We start from the raw sequence: 22,080 nt of genomic DNA on the forward strand, positions 1-22,080 counted from the left end.
TGATGAAAAGTCCAAAGAAAGATCAGTAGTCAGAGGTTAGAAAGGAGGGAGTATTAATAGGTGGAGCACAAAGGATTTTTAGAGCAGTGAAACTATGCTTTATCATATCAAAATGGTGGCTATGTAATTACACATTTGCCTAAATCCACAGAATGTATAGTATCAAGACTGAACCCTAACATAAACTATGGATTTGGGTAATAATGATCTGTCAATGTAGGTCCATCAATTGTGGCATATGTACCACTGCGGTGGAAGATGCTGATAATGGGGGAAGCTATGCATACCTGGGGGCAGAAGACACATGGAAAATCTCTACCTTATGCTCTACTTGGCTGTGAACCTAAAACTGCTAATTTAAAAAGAAGCCCATTAAAAAAAAAAATCAGTAGTTGGGTAGGGAGGGATGAACAGGTAATAGCACAGGGGATATGGATATACAGGGGATAAGGATGAAGATATTATATATTTATATATATATATATATGAAGATATTATATATATATATGTGGAGGAAAATAAAAATATAAAATTTACCATCTTAATCATTTTTAACTGTACAATTCAGTGTTAAGTACACTCATATTGTTGTGCAACCATCACCACAATCCATCAGCATTCTTTTCATCTTCAAAACTAAAACTACACCCATTAAACAATAACTGCTCATTCCCTCCTCCCCTCTGCCCCAGCAACCACCATCCTATGTTCTGCTTCTAAAAATGTGAATACTCGAGGTACCTCACGCAAGTGGAATCAAACAGTAATGGTTTTTTGTGGCTTATTTCATTTACCATAATGTCCTCAAGATTCATCCATTTTTGCAGCCTATGTCAGCATTTCTTTCTTTTTTAAAGTTTAGTAACATTCTACTGTAGCTATATACCATTATTTTGCTTATCCATTTATCTGTTGATTAATATATGGACTGCTACCCTCCAGCTACTGTGAATAATGCTATAAACATGGGTATACAAATCTCTCTCAAGACTCTGCTTTCAGACCACCTGATTTGCTCAATAGACAGAGCATATGACTTGTGATCCCAGTGTCACTGAGTTCAAGCCCCACTTTGTAGAGCTTACTTTAAAATAAACACACAAACAATAAAGACCCTGCTTTCAATTCTTTTGGTAAATACTCAGAAATGAAACTGCTGGATTACATGGTAATTCCATTGTTAATTTTTAAGAAACCATCATACTGTTCTTCACAGTAGCTACACCATTTTACATTCCCACCTATTAGTGCACAGGGTTCTAAGTTCTTCATATCCTCACCAACACTTGTTTTTTTCTGTTGTCTTCATAGTAGCTATCCTAACAAGGGTGAGATAGGCCGCAGAGGATTTTTAAAAAGTGAGCCTATTATTTATCATCTTGGGATGTTGGATACATAACATTATACCTTTGTCAAAGCCTACAGAACTTCACAGCATAAGGAATGAGCCTTAGTCTATGCGACTTTTTAAAATTTTTTTTGTTTTTTTGAAAGAGAGGGATTGTGAACAGGGTGGGGGAGAAGTACAGTGAGGGCAAGGGGAAAGGAGAGAGAGAATCTTAAGCAGGCTCCGCATCCAGCCTGGAGCCCCACATGGGGCTTGCTCTCACGACACTGAGATCATGACCTGAGCCGAAATCAAGAGATGAACGCCTAACCAAGTGATCAACCCAGGTGCCCCATCTATGCAATTTTTTTTAAAAAAATCATTGAGAAAGTAAGAGGATCCCAAGAAAGAACGCAGACTGACTGAGATTAAAAAAAAAAAAAAAAAGTACTAACAAGTTCACTGAAGGGAATGGAGGGAATAAATGGTGCTGACCTAAGTAACTTTGAAAATTAGGAGTCCATAGAAAGCGAGGGAAAAGGAACTGCATATAAGAACTGTACTCTAGTTGATAAAGTTGTTCCACAGAGGGCTACATGTTAATAACTTTGATATTGCTATACTACATCTATACTGAAAAGGAACAATCAAGCAAATGGATGGTGGCCAAAGGGAGTTGTCCCAAGTGGGAATTTCCAGATAAGCAAGAAGGGGCTAGAAGAATACATATGCAAATCGACTGGTGTCAGAGATATCATTAAATATTTAATGTAGACACAGATTATTACAGAAATATTTATAGCTACAGTACACCTACAGAGCTTAGTATATACATATGTATTTCTTTGTTTTATCAGCTGAGAGAGAATAAAAGAATAAAATTGCAGTAACAACCACATCTACCACCTATATCTTGGTCTCTAATACCGTTTTCCAATAAAAGGAACCAGAGCTCTTTGGAGAAATGGTTGGTTCTAGGACTGGGACAGAAAATACGCAAGAAAAGCCTGGACCATCTTATAGTCCAAAGAAGTAAAGTTGTTCTTTAAAAAAAATCCTTATTGGGGTGCCAGTGTGGCTCAGTTGGTTGAGCATCCAACTCTTGGTTTCAGCTCAGATCATGATCTCAAGTCCTAGGATCAAGTCCCATGGGATCAAACCTCATGTCCAGCTCCCTGTAGGTGGGGAGTCTGCTTCCCCTATCTCCCTCTCCTTCTGTCCCTCCCTGCTGGCGCGCACGCACGCATGCACGCACGATCTCTCTCTAATAAATAAAAAAATAAATCTTTTTTAAAAAAAGTCCTTAGTGGTGGAACGGTGTTATAGGGACACAGCAGCCAATGGCCAAAGCTGGAACAATCTGAGCAAAAAAAATGAAGTAGCACTGGATTATATCCTTGAATCCACACTGCTATAAACAAATGAGTAAATTAATAAATGGGGAAAAGATAAATTTTCCATGCAGAAGAATTCCAAATAAATTATGCAGCTACTCCACCATAAAAAAGGGAGCATAACTCCCTTCTCTTTAAGTGTTGACTACAACAGTGACTTCCTCCCAAAGAATACAGTATAAAAAGAGGGGGAAAAAATAACTTTACAGTGAAGAAATCCAACAAACACTACTTTAGCCAAGTGAGCAAAATCACTATCAACTGTAATAAATTCTGTTGATAACGTACATTTGAAATGATGTGATGATAATGGCACATGATCATCCTCCTCAAAACCATAACCCCAGTCTGATCACATATAAAAACATCAAATTCCAGCAGAGAAACACCCTGAAATATACCTGACCAAACCCTTCTAAATTCTCAAGGTCAACTACAAGGAAAGTCTGAAAAAAATGGCAGACAAGAAGTGCCTAAGGAAACATGACAATTAAATGTAATGTGGAACAGAAAGACATTAGGTAAAAACTAAGGAAATCTGGGGGTGCCTGGGTGGCTCAGTGGGTTAAGCCACTGCCTTCGGCTCAGGTCATGATCTCAGGGTCCCAGGATCGAGCCCTGCATTGGGCTCTCTGCTCAGCAGGGAGCCTGCTCCCTCCTCTCTCTCTGCCTGCCTCTCTGCCTGCTTGTGATCTCTCTCTGTCAAATAAATAAATACAATCTTAAAAAAAAAAAAAAAACTAAGGAAATCTGAATAAACTATGGATTTTAGTTAACAATAATATACGAATATTCATTATTTGTAAGAAATGTACCATTCTAATGTAACAATTTAAAGAAAAGAAAAGCAAGTGCCAGTAACACCAGGCTGATGGTCTCTTTCTTCCTGGAGTCAATTTAATAGCTTGGTATTATATCTACATGACTAAGAGACCTGGGTCATTACAGGAGATCTTTATTGTTTCCAATATCCAGGAAAACTTTCTCCTCACAAAATAAACTTCTGCATTTCTATTTCAGTACCCCTTCCTCAGTCCTGGCAGTGCCTTCCTTCACTCAGCCTGAGGTTAGGTAAACTTCAACAAGCCAGGACCATCAATTCTGACCATTAGGCAAAACACCCATGTATTCTGGCAGGTGATGTCGCCAGGGCAAGGTATGGCAAACAAAAGGTGGGCTATAAACTCCAGGTGAGACACAAAAGCCCTTCACCACCAAGCTCTTAAAATGACAGTGGGCCATATTAGACTCTGAAAGACCTCAACTCTAAAATACCTGCTTCAACACTTCTATTACTGCTTTTTCTTAACTCCCTTGCTATTTTTCAAATAGCCATAAATAAATATGTATGCGTGTGTTTGCCTCTACAAAGCAATCATTAATTCACTGGGGACAGAAACCATAAATTCTGTACTTTTGGACACCCTCCACTTATTCAACTTTTTCCTTTCTAATAAAAACACTACTTTGTTCAGGTGGCAATGTGCCCAGTTTTGGACAGTGAGGGGAAGTTTGTTGTAGAAACTGGGAAAGCTTTTGTCTTCCTGACAAAGAGGCAAATATATTTAATGTTGTTCCTCTTTCTTTTTCTTACTTACCCCCCCCATCGGGGGGGGGGGCATTAAAAACAGACATGATTTTTGGAGCTGCAATCTCCAACTGAGGTAAAGTCCAAAACAGTCCTGAAAGTGCTAACCCAAGCCAGTGACTGCTCGAGTCACTGGCTTGGGTTACAAGATACAAGACTATCTTGTTATATAAAACAAATAAAAAAATTTGTTTAAGCACCTGTTTAAAAAAAAAAAAACAAGTTGTGGCCCCTAGCACCATAAACACCAATGATAAGTTTGACTTCAAAAGAAAGATACCTTCTGAGCTTTCACAATAGGACTGGAAAGGAGGTAGAAGATATGAACAATGCCAGGGGGATCTACTAAGCAAAAACCCTTAAAGGGATCAAAACTTCAAACAGCCCAAACCCTAAACTTAATAGGTAGGGCATATCAGAACTCAGTATGCCCTAATCTTGAGAGACATCTTTCCAGGATCCTGGGATCACAAAATATTTAAGGAAAGTCTCTAACATGAAAAACAAGAACCAAAACTAGCAAAAAGGGGGGAAAAGCAACTTAGAGGCTACCAATATTACGCAGGGATAAGAAAACTAAACACAATAAGACAAAAAAACCTATTTTGGGTATTCAAAAAGAACTAAGAGAAGATTAAGTAGAGGATGCTATGTTAAAAGTACATTCAGTAAAAAAGGGGTGCAGTAAAAAAAAAAAAAAAAGTACATTCAGAAAATAGAGGCTCCTGGGTGGCTCAGTCAGTTAAGCATCCAACTCTTGATTTCAGCTTAACTCTTGATCTCAGGATCATGAGTTCAAACTCCACACTGGGATCCACACTGGGCATGGAAACTACTTTAAAAAAGAAATAAAAGGGAAAAAAGTACACTGAAAACAACAACAAAGAACAACTCTTAGAAACTAAAAACACAATGGCAAAATAATTAAAAACTCAATGTAACAATTTTCAGTTTCCAACAGTAGCAGACTAAGTTTTTTGGATCACCTATCACTATTCTAGTGGATTAACAACTTTAAAATATGGATAAAAATATATTTCAAAAATGTAAAGCATCAGAAGACAAGTCAAGATAACAAGGAATTACAAAGTCACAAGCAAAATATGAGAACTCAAAAAGAGGGGGAGAAAAGCATATAAGCTACATTTGACCTCAGGATGTTTGCCAATCCTGAAAATCAGGATCTTTGTTTTGGTAAAACAGCACAAGATATGGGGGCAGAAATTAAAGCCCAACAACCACACAAAGGAATTTCTAGCCCTGAACTTGTTTTAAGATGGTCCCAGACTAGGAGTGACCCCAGGCACACAGAAGAAAACATAAATCCTATACATAACATAGAACACCACAAACTAACCATAAAGGATGACTGCCACACACAACATGTTAAATGAAAGAAGACAGATGAAAAAGAATATATACTGCATAAACATATACTCATGTGAAGTTTAAAAAAACCTACAAAAGTAATCAAAGGCAATACAAGTCAGAATAGTGGTTACTTTTGGGCAGATATTTACTTGAAATGGCATGAAGGAAACTTCTGTATCCTGATCTTAAGGGCAATTACATGAGTGTGTTGATTTAAAAAAAATTAATTTTGTACATATAAGATTTGTACACTTTAATGGATGAATGTGTCTGAATGAAACTTTTAAAAAATGAAGGTAAAAGAAGGTCATTTTCAGATTCGAAAAGTTAACAAATGTTGATTATATTTAGCCTTGGCAACCAGTACTAAAGATGTTAATTTAGTTCATGATCTAAGTCTAGAAAGCTGACTCAAAAGTTAGTTTGTATTTTTTAATTTTTTTTTAAAGATTTTATTTATTTGACAGAGATCACCAGTAGACAGAGGCAGGCAGAGAGAGAGAGAGGGAAGCCGGCTCTCTGCTGATCCCAGGACCCTGACATCATGACCTGAGCCAAATGCAGAGGCTTAACCCACTGAGCCACCCAGGCGCCCCTAGTATGTATTTATTCAGAAGCTATTTAAAATACCATAGCTGTTTCAGGTTGCCTGGGTGGCTCAGTTGGCTGGGTGGCTGCCTTCGGCTCCAGTCCTGATTCCCAGGTCCTGGGATCAAGTCCTGCATTGGGCTCCCTGCTCAATGGGGAGCCTGCTTCTCAGTCTCCCTCTGCCCCTCCTCCTGCTTGTACTCTCCCTCTCTCTCTGTCAAATAAATAAACAAAATCTTTAAGAAAAAATACCATAGCTGCTTCAATAATTTTGATTTTTATATTTTTAATGGAAAAAAAACTAATCACCACTAACATTCATCAAGAATCTCTCAGAATCAGGGCACCTGGGTGGCTCAGTGGGTTAAAGCCTCTGCCTTCGGCTCAGGTCATGATCCCAGAGTCCTGGGATCGAGCCCCACATCGGGCTCTCTGCTTGGCAGGGAGCCTGCTTCCTCCTCTTTCTCTCTCTGCCTGCCTCTCTGCCTACTTGTGATCTCTGTAAAATGAATAAATAAAATCTTAAAAAAAAAAAAAGAAGAAGAAGAAGAAGAAGAATCTCTCAGAATCAGCACTTATACTCACCAAAAACCAAGCTTTTATGTTTCCCTATTCATTAAGTCTCAGACAATTTACATTATCCTTACATGACCAAGAGAATGTTAACTCTTCTCATTTTCAGAATCCAAAGGGTCAGGGAGGCTGAGTGGCTGAGTGTCAGCCACTGTCGGCTAAGGGTATGATATCAGGGTCCTGGGAAGGAGCCCCACCTCAGGCTCCAGGAAGTCTGCTTCTCCCTCTGCCTCTCACGTGTGTGCGCGCGCCCATGCACTCTCTCTCTCTAGTAATTAAAAAAAACTTTAGAATCCAAAGGGTCATAAGATATGCTATCACTAAAAAATAACCATTTGTTCCCAAACAAGGAAATGAGAATTCCAAACCTAAAAGAGAAAAATTTCATATGAATAAGTACACAATCAGTTTTATTTCCAGATTATAAAAACGATCCGTAAAGGGGCACCTGGCTGGCTTAGTCATTAGAGCATTGACTCGATCTCAGACTCATGAGTTCAAGTAAAAACAAACAAAGGATCCCTAAAGTTAAACAAAGATGTAAGAAATATACATGCTGGGGGAAAATGCCTAAATACTCTTAGTATTCAAAACATAATCTGCTGAGTTATAGCAATTCATTGATTTCCTCATTCAACAAGTATTTCAGTGCCTATTACATGCCCATTCCCTTTGTACAAATTAGGTATACAGCAAGGATACAGCAGGAACAAAACCAATGACTTCTACTCTGGAAACAAAATTATGGTGTGGGAAAAACAGGGAAATCTGACTCTATATAAACATTTATATTTTTTCAAACTACAACAAATGAGGCACTATTAAAGTCTGATGATTAGTTTTCTAATAAGAACTTAAGGAAAAATGGTTCCTAAGCCCCCCAAATTAATAACTAATCTGGATTCAATAGGCACATTCTACAAAAACTTTTATTCTTAGTATTCTAGATTTCTTTCTCTTGGGCTCTATACAAATTCTAAATGCTGAATCCTACATTACAAAAAGCAATCAGATACCATCTTAGAATGCCTTACAGCAGCTCCCTATGGTGTAAAAGAGGTGATTTTAAAGAACTAGTCAATAAAAATCATGTAAAAGTAATCACAGAATACAAATTATAGGAAAAAAGAAAAATGCTTAAAAGCACAGGTGACAATATTAAAATTAACTATATCAACAGATTTTTAAGCACAATTTGCAATTTTAAAGCATCTACCATTCAACCACCAATTAAAGGTGATACCTCAAAATATTCCAAAATGTCTTTATTATATGAGAAAATCACACATGAAGGTATTTCAGAGCAAAAGTGGTAGGATCAAAACTTACTACATTTACCAATGAACACCTCTCAGCCTCAGAAAAAGCACTGGAACTAAACTGATACGGAAGTAAAAATATTAACTCACAGATAAGGGAGAGAAGGGAAAACAGTATAAACAAACTGCAGAAATAACATATATTTTAAAAATACAGCTGGTATCAGGACCAATAACACTGTTAAAAGAACGAACACCCTTCAAATATTCTTGCAGAGGTGATAAAATCAATAAACTTTCACCTTTTATTACCCAGGGGGATTCTTCCTTCTGCCACCAAAGCATTCAGAAAGAAGAAATAATCCCTTCTACTAACACAAACTACAACTTCCTTCTGTGGATTTTTAAATGGTCTAAAAATCAAGTTTATTATATGCTAATAAATAAATAACACCCCACCCCCTTCTGCTCATTAATGTAAATCAAGCACTCAGCCAAATCAACCTCTTAACCTGGTCCCAATCTACCCTGCAACACTACTTTCAGCCATCCCATATACTCAATTTCAAGCCAAACCTAACCACTATACTCAGGTCAATCCAACAAACATTTACTAAAGATCTGAGTAGCATCAGGCTCTATGCCAGGCAGTGTGCTGACAGGGAAAATACAGCAATGAATCAGACAATGATTAAGCAATGAATAAGACACGATCTCTGCCCTCTAGGAACTTGGGCAGCTATATGCAAAACCTTCCTTATTCCAAAGCCCATGCCAAGTATCTTTTTGTTATATCTGATATACATAGCTTGGACTAATACATGGAATAGCTTTTGTTTCCTATAAAACAGTATCTTTATATAATCTTTTCCCACTAGTTTTTAATACACTGTAGGTATAACTGTGTTCCCCAAAACAGAATTTTTCTTTTTTGCTGAGCAAAAATGTTTAAAGACTGAAGACCAATAAGACAGCACTTGTAGGTGCCATAGTTATAAATTACCATTCTCTTATTTTCTGCCTGCAAACAGGGGCTCATTTATAGGAAAAAGTAGGTAAAATAGATTTGTTTTTAAAAGATTTTATTCATTTATTTGAGAGAAAGTAAGCATGGTAGGGGGGAAGAAGAGGAAGAGGGAGAAGCAGACTCCCCAGTGAGCAAGGAGCCAGGACCACAACCTGAGCCAAGGCAGATGATCAACCGATTGAGCTACCCAGGCACCCTAGTAAAATAGGTTTTTAAGTGTCCAGCCAAACTCACATTTTTAGACAGGGGGAGGAAGAAAGAGTGTAACTGTTCCAAAATAAAGGCAGGGAAGGCGAGTGGAACTGAGTGGTTTAAGGAAGCAGCAAATGCAGAGGTCAAAGGCCATTCTCCAGCTTCCATCTTAATACAGTCAGGATAAAATGGTGGCATAAACAGGTGTCTTAATGTCTTAATTAATTCTCAGCCTCCTTAACTAAGAACAAGGGCTGTAATACAATGTTGAACACAACAATTTCTATCAACAAAATGGAATATAACATATTTATACTATGACTATTTTCCAAAGGTTTGAATGTACAAGAAATAACTATAACATAAAGTGGTAGTCCCATAAGAAAGATATTATCCAGAATGTGTACTCTGGAAAAAAGGTGGGGGGGTTCAGAGGAACTGATCAACAGAAGACATTCTGGACAGTGATGCAAACACAGAGGAGTATTTTGGAGTTAGGAAAGAGTATCACCTTAAAATGACTCTGTTTCCTCACAGCAGGACTGATATTATAAACTTTCATAAATTTCACCATACATTCACAGTGCTTCCCCATAACAGACGCTCAATAGTTACTTTACTGTTTAATTTAAATTCTTACAGCAATTTTATGGTCTTTGAAAAAAGCAATATCATTAACATTAATTAACAAGGAGTTTTCATTGTCAAACTCCTCCACAGGGGTGCACAGATTTTTTAAAAAACGTGAAGTAATGCTCAAGTCAATATTACAGAAATAGTCTAACCACAAGGACTGCAATGGAACTACACTGCTGTTTCCTAGACAAATCTATTAATGTGGTCCAACATTTCATCAGCTATATTTGTAGTCACATCACAGAGCTGTAAGTCAGGTAAAGTCAAAGAACTCCCGTTAGGTCAGTTTTTCCCCAGCTGTAAAAGTTTTTGAACCAAACAGTAAACCTTAACTTTATAATCTTGGTTTCAACTTATTTGGACATTCTCAAACTGTTATCTAGACCACTTAATCTATCATCACCTACAAAGGCCTTCAGAACCATAAAGACTTCCTCCAGGATGCATTTTTTTAATCAGTAATCAATATCCTAAGTAATGAACTATTAATTCAATTGGGCAAAACATGCATGATCGCCTACAGGCATTGTTCTAGTCAGTGAAAACAAAGAGATTAATCCAGTTCTATACTCTAAGACTATTAAGTCTGGTACACTTACAGCACAGATTTTTTTTTAAAGATTTTATTTATTTACTTGACAGAGATCACAAGTGTCCAGCCAAACTCAGAGAGGTAGGCAGAGAGAGGAGGAAGCAGACTCCCCGCCAAGCAGAGAGCCCAATATGGGGCTCAATCCCAGGACCCTGAGATCATGACCCAAGGCGAAGGCAGAGGCTTTAACCCACTGAGCCACCCAGGTGCCCCCAGCGCAGATATTAAATAAATGCTATAAGGACAAAGATAAAGAAGCATTAAGGGTTAAGACTGGGGGTATCTAATGAATCTATGATCCAAAAGAGCATGAGCAGGGTGCTAGGGTGGCTCCGTCAGTGGAGCATCTGCCTTCAGCTCAAATCACAAGACTATAGGCCCAGAATCAAACCCTGAGTAAGGCTTCCCACTCAGCAGGGAGTCTGCTTGTCTCTACCCCTCTCCCTGTTTTCACTTACACTCTCTCAAATAAATAAATGAAATCTTTTTTAAAAAGGGAGCGTAAGTTTTAACAAATGCATTTAACTAATAATTTAATGAAAGTAACAATGGCTTGAAATTACATACTCTTAAAACTAAGGGCAAAAAGCACACAGATTAGGAAACTAAGGCATAAGAAAGGTTTGTAAGACCCAACAAAATGAGGCGCCTGGGTGGCTCAGTCGTTAAGCCTCAGCCTTCAACTCAGGTCATGATCCCAGGGTCCTGGGATCAAGCCCAGCATCTGGCTCCCTGCTCTGCGGGAAGCCTGCTTCTCCCTCTCCCACTCCCCCTGCTTCTGTTCCCTCTCTCACTGTGTCCTTCTCTGCCAAATAAAATCTTAAAAAAAATAATAAAATCTTAAAAAAAAAAAAGACCCAACAAATTATGTCAGATTCGTCACCTCACTTCCCTCAGGGAGCAAATTTCTGAATAAATCATGATATGCAATTAATGTGTTCAGTCATATTTTTTTCTTATATATATACACACTCACAAACCATATACGGATTTTTTTTCTGGCAAAATTTGGTTTCTCAGACCATCATAAAAGTATCTCCTAATAAATAAAACTTATTGACTGAACACAGAACTTCTCCAACTCTAATTTTCTCCCTTGTAAAAGGGACTAATAATTATAAAATCTGATTTGTGAAATCACGGATTCATATTTGGCCTCTTTTTGATCCAACCATTCTTCCTGTGATAATTTAAAAAAATCAACACAATAAACAACACTTAAGATGCTATCTTATAATTAATTACATCGCAGCCTGAAGAAACAAAGACACTGTCATCTCTTTGTTTGGTATTACCCAGGACATAGAACCCAGAAGTCTCTAGCATATATTCAATGTTGAAATGCTCATTTGGAACACCTAAAGTACCTTAAACCAGAGCATAAATCTAGTACCAGTAAATTCGTATCCTCTCACAACCACACACAACAAAGTCTGACATAACCCATTAGTCTATCACTATTAGTTCTCCCCCAGAGTCAGTATAAAGTGGTTCTCTATTTTATTACTTTATTCTCAAATTTAACATAAGACTTAAGAAGCATTAAAATATCAATGAAACTCCAAAGAATATAAGAAAAAAACTTAAGATTCAGTGCATAACTGCATTCATCGTATTTTTGTTAACAACATGTTCCCATTAATTAAGCCTATGGCATAGTAACGTGATCCTAAACATGAAATAATTAGAACTGGTCTCTAAATTCAGAATTTCAAGAGAACTCTCCCAACCTCAAATTCCTCAATGACAAGAGCACAGTATAGGTGTTTGTTACAATCCACTGGAAGCACAATATCCTTATTCAAAACAGAACAGTAAAAACAGGAAGTCCAGTCAAAATTTTCTAAGGTCTCTTCTGGTCCTAACAATAGCCCTTTACACCAATTTCTATTTATTTAAGGTTTAAGCATCAGATGATACTAGTTGATCCTCTATCATTTAGTTTCTAACAAATATCTCCCTCAAATCCAAAAACCACTAAAAACTTTAAAACATGGTGCATTAAATTTTAAGAGGAAACTTAATTTAAAATTTTTTTTCATAATTTTCAAAGACAATTTTTAGTTATCAGAAATTCCCATCTCTTCTACAGTTTACCTTTCCAAATTGCTGAGAAACTATTCAAATGCTGAAAGTAACCAAATTACGGGAGACGCTGGGGTACTGCTAATCACTTCTGAATGTATATTCTTAAATTATAACTTAAAAAAACTTTTAAAAATCGCATTTTAATCTTCAGTAAAATACTGTTTCTCCTTAAAACTGTTTTTCTGTAGTATGATAGTGCTTCTTAAATCTAAAAGTTAAATCTAAATATTACTCTACTCTTCCTATGTGTACTTTAAAAGAAATATTCTGAGTACATTTTTGCTTCCTCTGAAACGTATCATTTAAAAGTATGTAAATATAAAAATATTTTCTAATTATAAAAATGAAAAAACTATATCTACTTTAATTGATGATGCACTATAATCAATTACAAAATGTACAAAATCAAAGGGAAAAGACCAATAATGCCTGAGAATCTAAAGGGTTAAATTTTACATAATTCATTTACTATATAATCCTCTCTAATGTAAGAACAATTAATGCTATCTAAGAAACGTGTGTCTGAGTTACTTTCTCTTGAGTAGTGTGTTTACAGACTGGGCAAACACTCGTCGGGAACGTTGCAGGAGATTCCTGGGCTGGCTAAGTGTTCTACTAGATGAACTCAAGTCTCTTTCAGTTCTAAGATTCCCAGCGTGTGAGTAAGAGGGGAAAAATAACCGAAGAAAACACATGCCCTTCAATTAACCAATCTACCTTCATTCGTATCCTAAATGCTCCTGTCGAGACCACGAAGTTCTTTCTCCCCTTTCTCTGGCTTTCACCAGACCCTCGCTAACAAAAGGCACGGAAAGTGTGCACAGGTGGGATAAAAAGGGGAGTGGCTGAAACCAAGCGGCTCTCGGGACAGCGCCCCCATGCCCCGGGTCCCTCCGCTGCACCTGAAAAATCACTGCCCTGCACACCTCCACCCTTGAGAAGCTGCATCGAGAGCGAATTCTCCGACCTATTACAGTCCACCCGCACCTTGGCCAGACACCGGGCATTGTCTGAAACCTTCAGCGCCCAAGAAAGGCGAGGAGAAAAGAAAGAAAACGGGGAGAACGATGGAAAATAAAGAACAGCGGAAGGGGAAGTAAAGCAATCGGGAAGCCGTACGCTCCTTTTGGCAAAATTGGCTTCCCCGTCGACCCATCAGTTTAATTTTGATTCCAAAAGCAAACCTCCACCCCACCCCCAGCCCAAGGTAGCAGCCGGGGATAGCCCAGCCGGAGTCCCCAAAGCCACGCGCTGGTTCGGGGCACACAGACAGCGAGAGGAAAATGGGTTTGTGGGCCGGGCCTGGCTGGCCGGAGGCCGGGCTCGAAACAAAGCCGCCCGGCTCCCCCTACCTGGGGCGAGGGCGGTGGGCGGTGCCTCGAGGCTCCCAGCGCGGTCCTGGCCCGGCGACGCCCTCGCCCCGGGGACCCTTGCGGGAGCTGGGGGCCGCGGCAGGGCCCCTCCCCGCCCCGGAACGGCGCTACTTCGGGACAATGGACCCCCTCCCCGCCTCCGGGCGGAGAGATACAAAGGGAGAGGAGCGCCGCCCGGCAACGAGCCAGGCGTCCGGAAAGTGAAGACCGAGGAGAGACAGGGAAAGGGAGAGGGTGGCGGCGGACGCGGGAGCCCGCGGGCCGATCCACCCGCCGTCCAAGGCGCTGCCCTCAGCCCCGCCGCAGCGACAGAGGCGGGAGCGCAGACCAGCAGCCACTCCACCCCGGCCGAGAGGGAAGAGGGGTCTGCACACAAAGAAGAGTGGAACCCCCGCCCTCCGCTAGCGCCAGGGGCGGGGATGGCCCAAAGGGCTCGGGCGCCGACGGTCAGCGGCGCCTGCCCAGCCCGCGCCCCTCGCGGGCCGGAGTCCGCGCGGGGCGCCCCTCACCCGGACTCACCCACAGCTCTGTGCCCCAGCTCATGGCGGAACTTGAGGCGACTCGGGCCGTCTGGCGGCTCGCTCTCCGTCCGTCTGTCGGATATGCCCTTAGTCTGTTCGACCTCCCACTGGCTGGCCGACGGGCTCGCAGCTCCGCCGCTCTGCCTCCGAAGGTGCCGCCACCGCCGGGCTCCCCAGTGAGTGAGAAAGCCGCGACTGGAGAAGCCGCCGCCGACGCCGCGTCCCCGCCTCCCGGAGCCAGCAGGGAGGGGGCCTGGGCCGAGGGGAGGCGGGACGCGGAGAGGGGAGGGGGGCGGGGCGCGATGCACCCTGGGATCGTGGCGGACCCGCGCTCGCCGGGCCTCCGCGGGCGAATCCCCTCGCGTAGGGGTCTTCCACTTTGCTGGTTCCCGGGCTAGGTCTCTTCCCGCCTGCCTCTTGCGGCTCGGACAGTTCCACCGCCGTCCGCCACTCGCATCTGCGTCTCCAAGGTGGAAGGGAGAGAAGGGAAAGACGCCCACCGCCCTTCTCTACCCTGAGACCCCTTAGATGAGGCAACTCCAGTTACCCTCCCTTCCTACCTCTTGCGCCCTCCACCTGGGAGAAATCCTGACATAGATGCCTTCTACAAATCCTTGGGTTTACGTAGTCGGACCTTTGTGGTAGGTTTTTTCTTTAAGTCTTGATTGGTAAGGTGATCTTGGGAATCACCAACATGTGTAGAGGTTGAACGTCAAATGTGAAAGCAACGTGCCCCGATTCTATTTTTAATAAAACACTGCAATTTTATAAGTTCTGTCAGGAAATCGCAAGAGGCAGATCTTTCAGCATTCATTTTGGAATGTTGCCATAACAAGAGATGAAAGACCTGGACCAATGCGAGGCGAGCTGTCACCTGCAGGAAAGAACCGAGCTTGCCCCAGCGGTGGGTTGTCCCCGCGGAGGAATGGGCACCTCGTCTGTGGGATCTGAACGGGAACCAGATTCCTCTCCGGTAGTGCAAAAGAGCCTCTTGGAACTTCAGGGACCTCTCACTCAGAATATGGGACTCTTGGAGGCAGGTCCACCATTTCCTTTTTCCTACGTGGAGTTAATTTCCCGGCCTTTCTGAGCAATCATTAACTGCAATCAGCCAGTTTGGCGGGTACTATTAGATACCAGATACACTTAGCAGCTCCTAACATATGCTTTAGCATTAATTGCTGGTCTCGTAAACACACACACACGCCTCAGTCCAGTCACTAGCCCAGTACCCCTCAGTGTTATGACAGCTGAGTGTCTTCAAGTTCTCCAAACCGGAGTGTCAGCATTTGAAACTCCTCCCCTTCTACGGCCTGCTCAGGTGCCCCAATCTCTTCCGTTTCAATCCTTGTCCTTGCTTGGCTGTGATCCCTTTTGGGGTGAAGAGGCAAATAACCTGTGCCTTCCTGACAGGCCGCCATTCTTGCTGAATTCTTAGCCTCCTTTCTCGGAATCCAGCTTGAAGTACACAAATACTCTCCTCCAATGGCCAAGTTTTAAATGCTGAAGTATACCATTCAGTGAAAAGTATGTAAAGCAGTGACTGCACACTTTGTTTTTCCAATATTTTTCTATACTGTCTCTGTTTCAAATAAAATTCCTTCAATATTACTTGTATCACCTAAGGCAGCTATCCATTTCTCCTCTCCCTTCCTCTCACTCCCTAGACATCATGAATGCATCTAGCAATTACAAGTAAGATTAGTAATGGAAAATATAGTTATAAAATGGATGTCTCATTATTCAGAACCATTCCAATACTAAGGTTTACTGTATCTAAATATTGTCATAAAAGTTAAGACATGTGGAGCCAAATTTAAGCCAAAATTGCATGCTTTCCCTTTAAAAAGTAAAATAATCTACCATTCACATTGAAGATTATCCTTAACTATACTGTTAGACAATTTCCCAAATGAACATGAAGTCTTATCTCCTAGATGAACACTTTTCTTCTCCCGAAGTTTCTGAACAGAACTCCACACTTAGAACAATTCATTTCTCTCCAGAAAGTTAGATTTTCTGCCAAAAATTTCAAGGAAAATTTCCATTATACTACATTGCTATAAAATTTAAACATAATTCATATAACCAACTTAAATTGATATTTTAAATAATTATTTGTAACTTGCAAAATTTTATATTAAAATTCACTATTTACTTCAACAGTCTTTAGGCAAAATGATTAAAAAGTGAAAACTATCACAAATGAATAAGTATGTTTTGTGTTATATTTTGTTATAAAAATAATAAAGATTAATCAGCTTCCAAAGTATTCCTTTCTATAACCAATCTCTAAAATGGTATAGGTACATTTTAGCAAACAAACATCTAGAGGTGTTTTACACACACATATATAGTCACACACAAATATTAGTATGGCAGTTCATAAGAATGTTGTGGGGTTTTGTGTTTATTTTTTGTCTGTTTTTGTTTTTTTGAGAGTGTAGGGACAGGAGAGCTGAGGGAGACGAAGAGAAAGAAACTTAAGCAGTCTCCATGCTCAGCACAGAGCCTGCTGCCTGGATCTCAGGACCCTGAGATCACGATCTGGGCCGAGATCAAGAGTCAAATATTTAATTATACCACCCAAGCACCCAAGAATGTTGATTTTTGACATAAACAGAATCCTCTAGGTTTTAAGTTATTCATATATATATATATATATATATATATATATATATATATAAGATTTTTTCTTTATGGACCCATGACAAGGCACTCTTGAACAGTTCAAACACATCATTTTTCTCTCTAAAAAAGATAAAACAAAACTTTGCATCTTGAAAGCAAAATCACTTTAGTGTAACAGCAGCTTATTATTTTAGGTCAGATGCTACTACCCCCAAGTCTTATTTTGCATCATTAAGGGATACAAAATTCTGTCAAAGCAATTATCTTACACCTTTTTGCTATTTGACCTATTTTGGTAATCTATTATCACAGAGTTTCTGTTTCTTTTACAGTTTTTATAAGGTAATCAACACTAAGAAGGAATGGAGGAAATAATACTATTTTAGCTTTCTCCACATAGTTTTTTTTTTTTAAGATTTTATTTATTTATTTGACAGACAGAGATCACAAGTAGGCAGAGAGGCAGGCAGAGAGAGAGGAGGAAGCAGGCTCCCTGCTGAACAGAGAGCCAGGGCTCAATCCCAGGATCCTGGGATCATGACCTGAGCTGAAGGCAGAGGCTTTAACCCACTGAGCCGCCCAAGCGCCCCTCTCCACATAGTTTTACAAAACAGCCACTCTACTGAGTAAATTTGAAAGAGCTCAAATTATACAGACTCATTAGCAATTTTAAAAATTATTACACTGTATTATTACTTTTTATTAATTATGGAAAATAGTTTTTATTGAAATTTCTCTTCGGGTCCATTTCTCTTCAGGCATATATTTGAACTCTGCTCTATGATAAGCCATTGAAGTGTTACATTTTCTTTTGCATATTTTTATCTTGTATTAATTCAAATGTAATTTCCTTTTATAGTTTCTTGATTATAAACATTTAGCTGATGCTCTTTCTAGTTTCAAATTTTCCCTGCATGAATTCCCTTATTAAGTCAGATTGTAAAAGACAATTCTTCACTGCTGCATTCTGGAATATAGAATAATTTACTAGCCCAAATACATCAACCTTCAATCATAAACCAGTCTCTTGTCTTAAACCTAAATTTTTGCAAAAGTTTTTTCCATATATAAAGTTAGTAATGTGAAGTGTTTTCAAAGAAAAAGGTAAAACTCTATATCAACACCTCGAATATGGAAAGCTATTCTCAACATACATGTATCAATGTCCCACTGATATATGGTTACCAATCATATAGAATTTCCGCTATTGAAAGGAAATCTCTAGTATAAACAATAGCAACTCCTTTCTTTCCATTTAAGTGTCTTAAGATTATGTCTTAAAATTACAGAAAGTGTCCACAAATAGAATCATTATCAACATAGGTAGGCCAGAACAATCAAGCTAAAACTATTTTAGGAAGAATATCAAGACGATGTACTTGGTAGCTCCATTTTAATGCTTTGAATGGAGAACCACAGTAGAAGCAAGATCATGCCAGAATGCAGATCCAGGCCAGCCAAATGAAGAATGGCACTGACCAAGTTAATAGTCATCACTGCCTTCTGTACTGCCAGTTTTCCTAACCAAAAGTTTGGCAGAAATTCAAAACTTCAAGAGGATAGTTCAAAAGTGGCTCACTGAAGAAAAAGAAAGAAAACCACCTACTGTTTTGTCTTTGGAGATTCTGCTGTCCATTACTGAATCTAGCTGAAGCATTTTATCTACTTGCTCTTATGAAACCTGGCAAAAAGAAAAAAGTAAAAAAACAAAAAACAGAAAATTTTATGTAAATCAAATGGAATAGATTTGTTTAAAGAGGTAACTCATTTCCAATTTTCTATGATGATTGATTCTTTCCCACCAGTTATTATAGAACATGTGACTTGAAAAGCATTTAGGTGTTTATTTAGAGCAAATTCTCTTTAGAGTCAGGAGACCTTGTAGAACAAAAGTTACATACAGGTTTCCTCAGGTGATTGGTGCACCTTCCCAAATCCATTCAAAATTTCCATTAATTAAACTCTTAAAGAATTCATTTGTTTTTGTTTTTATTTTTTTGTGGGGGTTTTTGCCTGTGTTGACAAATTTAAAAACACTTCAATTAACAAAAAGAACACCTCGTTCTCTATTTTCTTTTTTTTTTTTTTATTTTATTTATTTGACAGAGAGAGATCACAAGTAGGCAGAGAGGCAGGCAGAGAGAGAGAGAGGAGGAAGCAGGCTCCCTGCCGAGCAGAGAGCCCAATGCGGGACTCGATCCCGGGATGCGAGATCATGACCTGAGCCGAAGGCAGCGGCTTAACCCACTGAGCCACCCAGGTGCCCCCTCTATTTTCTTTTTATGAAATTCAATCAAGTGTATCATATACACTTGTAGAAATAAAAACAGCTTTTACAGGCTCACAAGAGCCAACTGTTAAGTTTTCAGGAGTTTTGCAAACACATTGTTAAAAACGTTAACTCGAGGGGTGCCTGGGTGGCTCAGTGGGTTAAGCCGCTGCCTTCAGGTCAGGTCATGATCCTGGGGTCATGGGATCGAGTCCCGCATGGTGCTCCTTGCTCGGCAGGGAACCTCCTTCTCTCCCTGCCTCTCTGCCTGCTTGTGTGCACTCAATTGCTCTCGTTCTCTCTCTCTCTCTCTCTGGCAAATAAATAAAACCTTAAAAAAAAAAAAAGTTAACTCAATATCAATCATAGTGAAAGTACTTCCACCATGGAATTGGCAAATGCTAAAAATCAGGGCTGTCTTTTCCCTTGAAGAAGGGATTGTTAAACATCAGCACACCACTGTTGAAAGTCTATACAGGTTAACATTGAGGGAAATGAAAATTTACCTTTAGCTACTAAGGAGAACAATTCTGGAATGGAATGATGAATTTTAATTTTATTGACTCCATTCAGATGTATCTGGGATACTAGGTTCTAACATAACTTTTCCTTCATTTCCTGTGTAATAGAATCATACCCATCATGGTAATCATTGTTTTTGCTGTTTTCCTATTTGGATTCTAATGTTTGTAAATCTTCGTCATTTGATATTTACTATAGCATGTTATTTATTTACTAAAAAGTCATAAGTAACAAATTGTTCCCTCTATATCAGGATATTATGCTACCTATGACTCAATGCTTAATATTATTTTTGTTGGTAATAAAGATGATTTAAATAATCAATAATGAAAACTTACCTCTAGACTGATTCTCTTCATCCTTGTCAAACCCAATTGGCTAAAATTTTAGTGCTGATTTTAAGGACCAAAATACTCCAGATTTTAGATACCTTAAGTTCTTTAAAAGTTACATAATCTACTATATGTAAACTAATGTAAGTTTTTATTTTAATGACCATTGCATTGTAACAATACAGTTTTTACCCCTTAAATAAAACAGCCAAGTTAAAGCCACTTATTTTGAAATAAGCCAACAGATAACCAATTTCTTGTTAAACTATTAGAATTTGACTTTATCCTGAAGGGCCTGGTCATATAGCTATAATCTAGGTCATCTCTACTACAGGGCATTCTAGAGAGAATTAGTTGGAGTAGCTTCCTATAAATCAAAATTTTCTGTACAATTGCCAGATTTAGCAAATAAAAATACAGGACTCCCAGTTAAATGTGAATTTCAGTTAAATGTGAATTTCTAAATATTAAATAGGACATACTTATACTAAAAAATTATTTATTTGTTGCTATCCGAAATTTGAAATTTGAATTCAACTGAAATTCCTGTATTTTATCTGGCAACACTAAGTATTCAGGATAATCTTAGATTAAACACCAGAAATAAGGAACTCTTAAACTTGAATTTTGGGCCACGAGTCTGAGGGAGTTGGTGGACACTTAAAATTGGATATAAAAGATTTTTAGGATCGCCTGGATGGCTCAGTAGGTTAAGCATGTCTTTGGCTGGAGTCAGGATCCCAGGGTCTTGGGATCCGGTCCAGCATTGGGCTCCTTGCTCAATGGGGAGCCTGCTTCTGCCTTCTGCTCCTCCTGCTTATGTTCTTTCTCTCACAAATAAAAAAAAAATATTAAAAAAATATATTTTTAATAGATACGTCTGGAGCATTTCTTGAGAACAGAAACATAGCTTTTATCTGTGGCTTTTTTTAAAAAAATATTTATTTATTTATTTATTTGATAGAGATCACAAGTAGACAGAGAGTCAGGTGGGGTTTTGGGGGGCGGGGAGCAGGCTCCCCACCAAGCGGAGAGCCTGATGTAGGGTTCGATCCCAGGAACTTGGGAATCATGACGTGAGCCAAAGGAGGCTTTAACCCACTGAACCACCCAGATGCCCCTATCTGTGGCTTTTCATGAAGAATTTGTGCCTGCGAAGGTTCAGAACAATGGGTAGAAGATGCTATCACTTTTGTTTAATAGAGATAGGAACTTTCTGCTGTGTGTTTATATGCACAGAATAACTCTGAAAGGACACACAAGAAGCTAGAAGGAGGGGTTACCTCTGCAGGGGAGAAAAAGGGAGACTGGAGTGAGAAGTCTCACTTTTCACTGCTCTTCTTTTATACCATTTCCACTTAATTTTATTATATTGCCAATGTATTACCTATTTAAAAGGAGTTTAGAATTAAAAATAACAGTGGCTAGGCCTTACTCAAAGCCTGAAGTCAGAATTTCTAAGTTTCCAGTGGTTGGGCCATGATATTTGTATGTAGTTGTGTCTCATATTTTTAATATGAGATATATTTTGATTATTTTTTAAAAATATTTTATTCATTTATTTGAAATAGAGAGAGCCCAAGCTGGGGGGAGATGGGGAGAGGCAGAGGGAGAGGGAGGAGCAGGCTCCCCATCAAACAGGAAGCCCAATGCAGGGCTCAATTCCGGAACCCTGGGTCCATGACCTGAGTTAAAGGCTCACTCCTAACCAACTGTGCCACCCAGGCACCCTTGATTATTACACATACTGTTCTATGGCGTTTGCCAAAAAAAACAACGAACACAAACATACACACT

General features: G+C 39.3%; 1 protein-coding gene across 3 annotated transcripts in view; it reads right to left on the minus strand.

Annotated features, from left to right (window-relative positions):
- FNBP1L (formin binding protein 1 like) overlaps positions 1–14,917 on the minus strand; it is a 99,297-nt gene extending 84,380 nt beyond the window's left edge. For all 3 annotated transcript variants that reach the window (XM_032361108.1, XM_032361107.1, XM_032361106.1), the window contains exon 1: positions 14,528–14,917. In XM_032361108.1, the coding sequence (XP_032216999.1) occupies positions 14,528–14,551 (24 nt within the window). In that variant the 5' untranslated portion in view covers positions 14,552–14,917. The remainder of the gene's footprint in view (positions 1–14,527) is intronic.
- Between the last annotated feature and the right edge of the window lie 7,163 nt (positions 14,918–22,080).

Source organism: Mustela erminea, chromosome 10 (assembly GCF_009829155.1).
Source record: "Mustela erminea isolate mMusErm1 chromosome 10, mMusErm1.Pri, whole genome shotgun sequence".
Classification (NCBI taxonomy): domain Eukaryota; kingdom Metazoa; phylum Chordata; class Mammalia; order Carnivora; family Mustelidae; genus Mustela; species Mustela erminea.